Genomic DNA, 12,516 nt, shown 5'->3' on the forward strand with positions numbered 1-12,516 from the left:
GGCACGGCTTGGATCCTGAGTTGCTGTGGCTCTGGTGTAGGCCAGCAGCTACAGCTCCGATTGGACCCCTAGCCTGGGAACCTCCATATGCTGTGAGAAGCGGCTCTAGAATAGGCAAAAAGACAAAAAAAAAAAAAAAAAAAAAAAAAAAGAATCTGTCCCCGCATATATCAAAATAATCAGACATCTGTTGCCTCAAACACTGATCAAGGCACGGCATGCTCCTGTTTTGCATTTGGGGTGAGTAAACTAAGGCCTGGACCACAGGTTGGGGTGACTTGCCGAGGGGGGCTTTGGAGTGGAGTCCAGTACACTCCACACACTCCTCCCTGCTCTGCTCAGAACCACCCCCCACCTCGCCCCGCCCCTGGACATGAGTTCACTCCCCGATTCAGGCATTTCACATCGAAACACACGTTGTTCTCTCTGCAGGAGGACGCAGCCCTCTGCCCCCATGTCACCACCTTGCAGCGACTGACGGACTCCATCAGCCTGTGTCACTTCTGCCGCCATCATGGGACCCGAGGGCAGCTTGCTGAGTGGGGGACAAATGCAGATCGTCCTGTGGGAAAGCCTGGCGGCCGTGGCCACCTTCTTCCTCATCACCTTCCTCATCTTTCTGTGTTCCAGTTGTGACAGGTGAGAGCCAGCCCTATCCACAGGAACCTACACATAACACGGTTCCCTGGACCCAGTTGATTTTCTGTACAAAAAGCTGTGAGGAATGGCCTCTCACTGCATAAACAGTCCCAGAAACTTGTGTGTTAAAATTAGCCAACTTCTGGAGTTCCCATCATGGCTCAGCAAATATGAATCTGACTAGTGTCCATGAGAACATGGGTTCGATCCGCGGCCTCGCTCAGTGGGTTAAGGATCTGGTGTTGCTGTGAGCTGTGGTGTGGGTCACAGATATGGCTTGGATCCTGAGTTGCTGTGGCTGTGGTGTAGGCTGGCAGCTGTAGCTCTGATTTGACCCCTAGCCTGGGAACCTCCATATGCTGCAGGTACAGCCCTAAAAAGACCAAAAAAAAAAAAAAAAAAAAATTAGCTGACTTCTCAGCCGCAAAGGGGCCTTGGACACTTTTTATTAGTTCAATGAAAAACCATATTTGATTTTGCTGGGGAGCAGTCAGAAGAGCCCTGTAGATGAAACTTCCCAGGAGGAAATTTTTGCTCTTCCTGATCAGAATTTATGTTGTTTTTTCCCATCTGTGGGCATTTGGAAATCTAAGACATTTAAATCTAAATCTTAATGTGCATTAAAGACACTGTTTTTGCTGCCCCTTGAGAATTACTGAGAATTTTCGTTGCTGCGTGGCTTTGGAGGGATCATTTTGTGAAAGGTTTGTAATCTAGAATTGCAGTTAAGAAAGATCTGTTTTCCGAAAAGACACTCTGTGTATAAATGCTCATCTTGTCTTTTTTTTTTTTAGAATTATACTCTCTCTCTCCCCTCCTCCCCCTTTCCTCCTCCCCTCCCCCTTCCCTCCTCCCCTCTTTGATTCTCTCATATAAAATGTATCCCGCTGCCAAAAAAAAAAAAAAGAGGTATTTTCTTGGAGAGGAGTAAAATCTTTTCTGACCAGGAGTGATTTTCCAGGTGTTCAGACATTGTTAGCAGCATGCGCAGCCCTCTTCCAGCCTCTTTCTCAATAACCTTGGAAGAGACCTGACGATTGCCATTTAAAAACTGGAGGTGAAAAAAATAAAAAAATAAAAACTGGACTTGGATGTCTGGATGTGGCTTCCAGCCCTAAGGTCTCTGTCCAGAGGGGAAAATCCGGACTTTCTGAACTCAAGTAGCCTCAGAAACCCTGCCTGGTTTGGACCCAGGCTTCCAGGGTGGGGACAGAGTCTGACTTGGCCAGGAAGCTGAAGAAATAAGAGTCTCCTTCTAGTGCAGTGTTCCCTCCCCTGCGCCTGGGAGCGCCTGCCTCTGCAATCATTTACATGCCCACTAGGTGTCACTGTTGCCTTATACATCAATGGGAGACGCACCCTCTCCTCCTGATGGCTTGCTTTAGCCTGTCCCAAGTAAAAATAAATTCTATTTTTACTCGATGGACTTTTCCATAAACTGGAAGTACTTATGACTCATCCTGAGAGCATGTACCCTTCTCAACACGCCAAAAGTTGTATTTTCTTTATTTTCACCATCTCATCCCAGTGTGTGACTTTGCAGAGACTGAATTAAGAAAAATGAAGAGACGAGAATTGTCCAGATTTCCTTAAAAAAAAAAAAGAAAAAGAAAGAAAGAAAAACTCATTCTAGTATTCTAGATATAAACAGTTTCCAGTCAGGAAACTTCCCCAGTTCTCTCCTTAACTTGTATTTTCTACTCTTGGAGGAAAGGGAGGGCGAGAGAGGTGACCAGCCCTTCGTGGGGACGTGACCCCCTCCCCCTCCAACCCGCTGCCTGCAGAGGAGGGGCAGCGAAAATTGTCTGGCTTCGGCTTCCTTGGCAAAATAAACTGGGTTCTTAAAAGGGAGATTTAAATGTTGATAAAAGTTCGGATCGGAAAGGGGAGCATATGTTTGATCTCAGATGGCAAGGAGGATGTCCCAGCGACGTTTCCTTTTCTGTTTCAGAGAAAAGAAGCCAAGACAGCACAGCGGGGACCACGAGAATCTGATGAATGTGGTGAGCCCATGTGTGCATGTCTGCCTCTGTGTGTGTGTGTTTTAAAGCATCAGCCACTTACCTCGGCCCATCCCTACAGGCTTAGGACCTGAAGGAAACCAGGAAAGGAACTCAGCTGGAGTTAACTGTCTGCCTGGGCTGTGTCCTCCTTCTGTAGGTTTATATTCACCGTGGCTAGAGGCCTGTGCCATTGGCCAGGTTTTTAGGAATTTCTGAAACATATGCACTTGTGCCCCTTCTGGAAAGATCTTCAAATGCCTCCAGCCTACCACAGGGATGTTCTGGTTTGCCTCTGCCCAGCTCCAGCCTGAGTGTGTTAGTCGGCCAGGGCTGTAGTAACAAAGGACCACAAACTGAGTGGCTTAAGTAAGAAATGTATCACCTCACATTTCTGGAGGCTAGAAATTTGAGATCAGGGTGGTGGCGGGGTTCCTCCTGAGAGCTACCATGGCAAATCCTTTCTGGGCCACTCTCCTAGCTTCTAGTGGTCAGCTGGCAGTTCCAGCGATGCTGGGTTTCTGTGTTCACTCTCACATGGCTTTCTCCGTGTCACTCTTCATACCATCTTCCCCTTCTGCATGTATTCCCTCTCTGAGTTCCCCTTGGAGCCTCACAAAAAAAGAGCCTCACCTTCACCAGTCTCATCTGCAACGATCCTATTTCCAAATAAGGTCAATTCTAAGGTTTGGGGGGCCAGGACTTACGGATAGAAATTGGGGGAGGGTACAAGTCAACCCATGACATTGGATGGTGGCTTTGGAAGATTCTCAAGACCTTTAAAATTTTAGGACAGCCCTAGGAGTTCCCGCCATGGCTCAGTGGTAATGAACCCAACTAGGATCCATGAGGATGCGGGTTAGATCCCTGGCCTTGCTTAGTGGGTTAAGATTTCAGCATTGCCCTGAGCTGTGGTGTAGGTTGCAGACGCGGCTCGGATCTTGCATTGCTGTGGCTGTGGTGTAGGCTGGCAGCTGTACCTCTGATTTGACCCCTAATCTGGGAACTTCCATATGCCGCAGGTGCGGCCCTAAAAAGACAAAAAGAAGACAGAACAGCCCTGTCCAACAGAACCTTCTACCAGGATGGACGTGTTCTGTAGCTGGAGGAGATCCGGCAACCACTGTCCCCATGGGGCTATTGAGCACGTAGTATGTGACTAGTACAGCTAAGGAACTTGAGGTTATTTCATTTCTCTTAATTTAAATCTAAGCGGGAGTAACCATTGTGGCACAGTGGAAACGAATCTAGCTAGGCTCCGTGAGGATGTGGGTTCCATCCCTGGCCTCGCTTAGTGGGTCAGGGATCAGGTGTTGCCGTGAGCTGTGGTGTAGGTCACAGATGCAGCTTGGATGCCGCATTGCTGTGGCTGTGGCATAGCCCGGCAGCTGCAGCTCCAATTTCACCCCTAGCCTGGAAACCTCCATATGCCGCACCTGCAGCCCTAAAAAGCAAAAAAAAGAAAAAAAAAAAAAAAAAAGGAAAAAAAGAAAAAGCCATGGCTGTTCCCTTCTGCCACATAGTCTGATTCTGTTGGCATTTTTGTTTTCGCAGCCTTCTGACAAGGAGATGTTCAGCCGTTCAGTCACCAGCCTGGCCACAGATGCGCCTGCCAGCAGCGAGCAGAATGGGGCCCTCACCAACGGTGACAGTAAGTTCCGCAAGAATACCAGCTTTCTAGACAGGCCTTATCACCTCAGAAAGGACTCGATTTCAGAAAATGTAGCTCAGAGTTCCTACTGTGGCTCAGCTAAGAACCTGACGTAGTGTCTTTGAGAATGTGGGTTCCATCCCTGGCCGTGTTCACTGGGTTAAGGATCCCGTGTTGCTGTAGCTGTGATGTAGTCCGGCAACTGCAGCTCCAATTTGACCCCTAGCCTGGGAACTTCCATGTGCCGCAGGTGCAGCTGTAAAAAGAAAAAGGAAAATGTAGCTCAAAAAACTAGGAAATATAGGCGTTCCCATTGTGGCGCAGCAGGAACGGATCTGACTAGGAACCATGAGGTTTCGGGTTCGATCGCTGATCCCTCTCAGCAGGTTAAGGTTCTGGCATTGCCGTGAGCTGGGGGGTAGGTCACAGATGTGGCTCAGATCCCCCGTTGCTGTGGCTGTGGCATAGACTGGCGGCTGCAGCTCTGATTGGACCCCTAGCCTGGGAACCTCCAATATGCCGCTATTGTGGCCTTAAAAAGCAAAACAAAACAAAACAGCTAGGAAATGTGGTCTTCCTCACTTTTAGTATTACTACCAGTTTTAGCAAAAATAATCTCATTGGATGAAAAATTTAATATGTATTCATTGATTTTTGTGTGCCATTGCTCTAAGATCTGTAAGTGTACTAATTCATTTATGCTAACAACTACCCTATAAGATCACTATTATTTAACCTATAAGATGACTGTTACTAACAGTACTACTGCATTGGAAGATAGGGATTATTCTCCATGATATACAGGCAAGGCAACTGAAATTGCGCTGCTGCAACAAATTACCACAAACTTCGTGCCTTAGAACAACATGGACTTATTAACTTATAGCTCTGGAGGTCCAAGTCTGAACTGGGTCTCCCTGGGCTAAAAGCAAAGTCTCAGCAGGGCTGCATTTCTTCCCCAAGGCTGGAGGGAAGAGTCCAGCTCCTTGCCTGTTCAGCTTCTAGAACCACTGCATTCCTTGGTCCTGGCTTTCCTTCCATCTTCAAATCTTTTTCCAACTCTCTTGCCTCCGACTTTTGACTTACAAGGACACAATAATTTCACTAGGGCCACCTGGATGACCCAGACTACCCCTCGGTTAAGATCAGCTGATAGTTCATCTATATCCTTAATTCTTCTCTTGCCACATGAAGAAACTCACTCTCCGAATTCAGGGGTTAGGATGTGGACGCCTGTGGGGACCATCGTTCTGCCTGGCTCGGAGAGGTTAATAATTTTCCTATGATCTTATGGTCAGCATGCTGAGGATGTGTTGTTTGAACCCCCATCTGAGTCCTGGCATAGGCAGGGACCACTCTGCACACTGCCTGCTTCATGCACCAGATGCTCTAGCTGACCAAAGTCCTGACTACTTATTTTATTTTATATTTTATTTTATTTTATTTTATATTTTATTTTACTTTAGCTTTTGAGGGCCACACCCACGGCCTATGGAAGTCCCCAGGCTAGAGGTCGAATCAGAGCTACAGCTGCCAGCCTACACCACAGCCATACCAACTCAGGATCCGAGCCACAATGGGAACTCCTACGCTCTATATTCTTTATGTATAACTGTAGGTAAGTGTAAATGTATATTTAAATAATTTTAATATTAAACATTTATATAGGCATGTTCATATATTATATATTTATGTATTCTTTATATAATATAATAGTCCTTATACATTATATACAGTATTTGTGTGTGTGTGTGTGTGTTTATAAATTACAGGGTTTTTTTGGCCATAGTGTGCACTGACTTGATGTGGGATCTCAATTCCCAGACCAGGGACTGAACCTGGGCTGCAGTGGTGAAAGCACAGAGTCCTAACCACTAGACCAACAGGGAACTCCCTATAGCTTAATGGGGTTTTTTTTTGTTTTTTGTTTTTTTTTGTCTTTTTGCCATTTTCTTGGGCCGCTTCTGTGGCATATGGAGGTGCCCAGGCTAGGGGTCGAATTGGAGCTGTAGCCACCGGCCTACGCCAGAGCCACAGCAAACACGGGATCTGAGCTGTGTCTGCAACCTACACCACAGCTCATGGCAAACGCCAGATCCTTAACCCACTAAGCAAGGCCAGGGATCGAACCCGCAGCCTCATTGTTCCTAATCGGATTCGTTAACCACTGAGCCACGACGGGAACTCCTAGCTTAATGGTTTTTAATCTACTTGTTTTTGCTGACTAGACTGGGATTCTCTAAGACCCTGGAGTCTAGAACAGTGTCTAACACATGGTAGGTACCACTATATTTTTCCATAAAGAACTAAATGAATGAATAAAGTGCTCATCTCTGGCCCTAAAAAAGAAAAAAGACTTTTCTTTGGTGGGGAGAATAGAAATAGTGTCCTGAGGAGTAACTGGGAAAAATGATAATGACCCCTCAACCGTCGGAAGTTACCACCCTCCCTCCACCGTGTCCTAAATACTTATGATGTCAGAGGGGGAGGGAGTGGACTTCTGCCCTCCGGGTTTAGGCATCTGTGTCACAGTGGAGGAGAATGGGCACTGGCCTCTGAAGACCTCAGTATCAATCCTGAGTGTCCCACAGCTTCCTTGTCAGTAAATGGAGGTGAGAGGAGGATCTGCTACCCCAGGTGAAAGTGCTCCAGAAACTGGGGAGTGGAAAAGTGGTTGGGACTTGGAGTTTCCATTGTGGCGCAGTGGAAATGAATCCAAAACCCGACGAGTATCCATGAGGATGCGGGTTTGATCCCTGGCCTCACTCAGTGGGTTAAGGATCGGCGTTGCCGTGAGCTGTGGTGTAGGTCGCAGACGCAGCTTGGATCTTGCATTGCTCAGTGGTTAAGGATTCCATGTTGCTGCAAGCTGTGGTTTAAGGTCGCAGATTCCGCTTGGATTTGGCATTGCTGTGGCTGTAGCAATAGGCTGGTGGCAGCTGCAGCTCCACTTGGACCCCTAGCTTGGGAACATCCATATGCCATGGGTGTGGCCCTAAAAAGCAAAACAAAAAAGGAATATTAACCAACAATCAAAACATACAATATTTGCTGCCTCAAGTCAAATACAAAACAAGTCCCTTGATTTCCCCTCACTTGACATTACTGCTTCACTAATAATGTGAGGAATCGTCTTTTTCCACTTTTAATACTCGCACTCTGCCTCAGTTCTTTCAGAAGACAGCACGATGACCTGCATGCAACATTACGAGGAAGTCCAAACCTCGGCTTCGGATCTGCTGGACTCCCAAGACAGCACAGGGAAGCCCAAGTGTCATCAGAGCCGGGAGCTTCCCAGAATCCCTCCCGAGAGCGCGGTGGACACGATGCTCAACGGGAGAAGTGCCGACGGGGACCAAGGTCCAGGGATGGAAGGGCCGTACGAAGTGCTCAAGGATAGTTCCTCCCAAGAAAATATGGTAGAGGACTGCTTGTATGAAACCGTGAAGGAAATTAAGGAGGTGGCGGCAGCCGCTCCCCCGGGTCGAGGCCACAGCAGCAGGTCAAAGTCGGCTTCCGCTTTGAAAGAGCTTCCGGGGCCTCAGGGCGACAGCAAAACAGACTTTGCCGAATATGCCTCCGTGGACAGAAACAAAAAGTGTCGACAGAGTGCTAATGCAGAGAGCATTCTTGGAAACTCCTGTGATCCAGAAGAGGAGGCCCCACCGCCTGTCCCGGTGAAACTTCTGGATGAAAATGAAAACCCGCAGGAGAAGGCGGAGGGTGAGGCCAGCGAAGAAAGCGCCGCGCAGGGAACCGGTGAAACCAACAAGGTGGGCTTCTTGTTTTCGGGGCATTTACCACAGTTGGGGATCTAGCTAAACTTCGGGCTTTTATTTGCACACTGTTCTAAGAAATATCCGCTAGCACCGTCGTGTTGAATGGTGAAAGCTGTTTTAGTATAAGCTGTGTTTGACTTTTTTCCCCTCCTCTGAGTCATAAAATACTGACAACTCATGTTTACAAAATATTTCTCTCTTGGCACCTGCCTTGGGTATTTTCCAGTTTTTGCATCATGTCCAATTGGGGCCAAGTATTATTTTCCTCCTTGTGAAGACCAAGAAATAGACGTGACTCTTGGCTGCCCATTTAGCCTCTCCCACCTGTTGCCAGCCAGAAATGGGGTGATCTCTCTCTCCTCCCCCAAGTCCCAGAAATCAGAGCACAGGAACAGACGGAGGGACCAGTGAGCTGGTCCCCTCCGGCTGTATCCTATTATGTATAGACCTTTATATGAATCAAGTAAGAGATTTTATTTTGTAACAGTTTCTAAACAACCTGTAACTCTTAAGTGTAGATATGCAACACAGTTATAATATGTATTAAAGTGTTTTAATAAAACATTAATTGATGTATTACTAATGTATTAATAACTAATCATCTTAAATGTAATAATAGCCTTCTCTATGTGTGTCTGATAAGCTCACATGAGAGCTACTGAGTGGCTTGGAATTCACATCTCCAGCTGTCAGCATTTCCTCAACATTTCCTTGGGATTTAAACTAGGCTCCATCTTCTTTGGGCAACTAATACCTAATTCCCATTCTCTGCACAGAAAAAAACAGGGTTCTCTCTTCTCAGAGTTTGGTAGGAAGGGCACGTCGGGGCTAGTCAGTCTATAGTAGCCTCGAAAAACTTCTGGAGTTTATGATCGAAAGGTGAACCTTGGCAGCGGTTATATAGGTTATACCAAGAAGTCATTCCTTATTCTCCGAATGCATTTCAGCTGTTCCCAGTATCCATGAAGTCATCCATTGAGAGCACCAATAAAAGTGTTTATGAATGTATTCAAAAAGTGCAAAAATGCACTCTAATTTGTTGCCCTTTGTATAACCAAAGATAATAAAACTAATGTGAAGTTTATGCTACCTAAAGCAGTTAAAGCTTTTTTATTTACAAGCATTTGAAAGATAAGGGAGTCAATTGTCCGATCATTGTTAAGTAAGCAGTTCTCCAGGTGTCACACTAAAAACTGGAAATATCCACCTGGGAACCAAATTACCTTTCTATAGTAATACAAGGATGAATAATCCATCATCTCCTTATACACCATTCTAGTTTTAAGTGATTTGGAAAACTTGAAATGTTTAATATTCATGCATTCATTTGCAAAAAGATTTTAATGAACACCTACTATAAGCCGCACCATCTAGGTGCCAGGAATACACTAGTGAACAAAACGTGTAAATGAACAAAAATGTCTGTCCCCATGGAGCTGACATTTTAGTGAGGAGATAGAAGCATAAAGGGAGGTGTACATAAGAAAAGTATATGGTATCTTAGAAGGCTTTAAAGTTTAAAGGAAAAAATAAAACAGAATCGGGGAATTGGGAAAATTGGGTGGCAGTAAAATTGTGAATAGTGTGGTCAGGGTATGCCTGGCTGTGAAGGGGCACTGAGCAAATGGGAAAGGAGGTGAGAGGGTGAGTTGTACACTTTTAGAGGGGAGAAGAGGGAATGGCCAGGTGAGGGCCCTGAGGCCAGAGTGTGCAGTCTCTCCAGGGCAGAGGAAGGGGCCAGGTGTGGCTGGAGAGGGGAGAGAATGGTAAGAGGTGTAGGAAGAAAGGTAACAGAGGCCCAACTCTGTACAGCTTTGGCTTATGATCTTCAAAGCATGGGGTCACTAGAAAGCCTTGAGCAGAAGAATGGCTTAAGCTGGCTTTGGAAAGGACCCCTCTGACCGAGATGAAATTCCGCTGTGAAGAATGGAAGTAAGGAGACCAGTTGTCTAACAAGCAAGACAAAAGATGATGTGGCTTGGACCAGGAAGAAGCAGTGGAAGTGATGGGAGACTTGTCGATGGGCCAGATGTGGATGAAAGAAAAGGGAAACTGGGGAGTTCCCATAGTGGCTCAGTGGTTAACGAATCCTACTAGGAACCAGGAGGTTTCGGGTTTGATCCCTGGCCTTGCTCAGTGGGTTAAGGATCCAGTGTTGCCATGAGCTGTGGTGTAGGTCAAAGACATAGCTCGGATCCCGAGTTGCTGTGGCCCTGGTGAAGGCCGGCAGCTAAGCTACAGCTCTGATTAGACCCCTAGCTTGGGAACCTCCATATGCCACGGGTGTAGCCCTAGAAAAATGACAAAGAAAAAAAAAAAAAAAAAGGGAAACAGAGATGAGTCCGAGAGGGGCCTGAGCCCCTGAGCCTCTGGAAGGATGGAGTTGCCATTAACCAAAGTAGAAAGAAAGGGCTGTAGGCAAAGAAAATTTGGGAGAACATGTGGGCGGTGGTGAGAGCTGGACGTACTTGGTCTGCGATAGATATTAGTGGTCCAAAAAGAGATATTAGAGAACAGCCAGATGGAGGAGCAGGTTCACGAGGAAAAGCCCGGGCTGGGCTTTTTGTACATTTGGAAGTCAGCAGCAGAGATTTGTTTTTAAAGCTGTCATGGGATGAGGTCACCACCTAAGGGAGTGTGAATGGCAACTACAAGATTTCCAAGGACACAGGTCCAGGAAAGAAAAGGAGCCAGCAGAAGAGATGAAAATAGGACAGAAAAATGGGAAAGCACAGTGTCCTGGAATCCAGGGGGCAAATGTTCAGGGAAGAAGCAGTGACCTCTGCAGCACCTGGGTCAGGAGAGGTCATCACGTGGTGGACATCGGTGTCCTTGACATGATAAATTTCTTTGAAGTGCAGGAGGCAGAAGCCAGACTGAAATGGATTTAGAGAGAGTATGGGAAGAGGAAAATTATTTGAGTGACTTTTTTAGACAACTGTTTTTTTGGGAGGTTTTGGGGTTTTTTTTTTTTTTTGTCTTTTTGTCTTGTCTAGGGTCGCACCTGTGGCATATTGGAGGTTCCCAGGCTAGGGGTCTAATTGGAGCTGTAGCCGCCGGCCTACACCACAGCCACAGCAATGCCAGATCTGAGCCACCTCTGCGACCTACACCACAGCTCACAGCAATGCCAGATGCTTAACCCACTGAGTGAGGCTAGGGATTAACCCATAACCTCATGGTTCCTAGTCGGAATTCATTAACCACTGCGCCACGACAGGAACTCCTTAGACAACTGTTCTAAGAAGTTTCACTATAAAAGAATGAGGGAATTGATGGAACTGAAAGAAGGGTGGGTTGGTTTGGTTTGGTTTGGTTTGGTTTTTAGAATCAGAGAAATAATGTGTTTTTGATGGGGGTGACTCCATAGAGAAGGGGAAGCCGATGATGTAGAAAAAATAGGGAGAGTTGCTGGAGCTTAAATTTATGAGTGAATGTGACAGTCATAATCTAGTTCACAGGAGGAAGGGGTCCTCTTAAAGAGAAGCGTGGGAAGTTCATCTGTGGCAAGAGGCAGGAAGGAAGATTCGAGAATGCAGACATCGGGTGGGGGGGCGGGTAGAAGTTTATAGAAACTTCTTTTGATTCCTTCAGTTTTCTCTAGGTCCTCAGCTAAGGATGAGGATGGGCAGGGAAGTGTTGGAGGTTTGGGGAGAGAGGAAATGATGCAAAGTCCGTAGCCAGGAGATTGGGGACCGGATGTGCTAGCAAGTGTAGGACCATTCAAAGCCACACGACAGACTCACCTGAGGCTTGAGTTCACCCATGATGAGGAAGAGGGTGAAGTATTTAGTATGACAGTGATAGTGGACTAAGGAGTTTGAACTTGAGAGGGCAGAAGGGAAGGATGCCCAGGAGAAGCGAGATGTTGAAAAAAGTGTGTGGTAGAGTTCCCGTCGTGGCGCAGTGGTTAACGAATCCGACTAGGAACCAGGAGGTGGCAGGTTTGATCCCTGGCCTCGCTCAGTGGGTTAAAGTTACGGTATTGCCATGAGCTGTGGTGTAGGTCATAGATGTGGCTCAGATCCAGCATTTCTGTGGCTGTGGTGTAGGCTGGCAGCTGTAGCTCCGATTCAACCCCTAGCCTGGGAACCTCCATCTGCTGCAGGACAAGATCAGTGCAGGGCCGTCAAGGATCAGGGAAAAGAATTTAGAAGGATATGTGTTTGTGTTTGTTGAGTCAGCAAGAATGCAGGCAAGAGATGTGTTAAAGAGAGAATCAGTGAACCAGGAGCCAAACTCATTGAGAAATGAGGCAGGGAGCAAGCCACAGAATGCGAGTTGACGTCTCCATTAGCTGGGAAAAGTTTCCAGATGATTTGAGAATCTTTCAGATGGGGTTCCCAGTGTGGCTCAGTGGGTTAAGGACCCAGCGTTGATTCTGTGAGGATGCAGGTTTTATCCCTGGCCTCACTCAGTGGGTTAGGATCCAGTGTTGCCACAAGCT

At 46.7% G+C, this 12,516-nt stretch overlaps 1 protein-coding gene across 3 annotated transcripts in view; it reads left to right on the forward strand.

The window, feature by feature from the left end:
- The window catches only part of PAG1 (phosphoprotein membrane anchor with glycosphingolipid microdomains 1), a 168,403-nt gene that overhangs the window by 140,292 nt on the left and 15,595 nt on the right, over positions 1-12,516 (forward strand). For all 3 annotated transcript variants that reach the window (XM_021089173.1, XM_021089174.1, XM_021089175.1), the window contains 4 exons: positions 433-639; positions 2,591-2,642; positions 4,194-4,290; positions 7,459-8,063. In XM_021089173.1, coding sequence (XP_020944832.1) covers positions 515-639; positions 2,591-2,642; positions 4,194-4,290; positions 7,459-8,063 — 879 coding nt within the window. In that variant the 5' untranslated portion in view covers positions 433-514. The remainder of the gene's footprint in view (positions 1-432; positions 640-2,590; positions 2,643-4,193; positions 4,291-7,458; positions 8,064-12,516) is intronic.

Source organism: Sus scrofa, chromosome 4 (assembly GCF_000003025.6).
Source record: "Sus scrofa isolate TJ Tabasco breed Duroc chromosome 4, Sscrofa11.1, whole genome shotgun sequence".
NCBI classification, from domain to species: Eukaryota; Metazoa; Chordata; class Mammalia; order Artiodactyla; family Suidae; genus Sus; species Sus scrofa.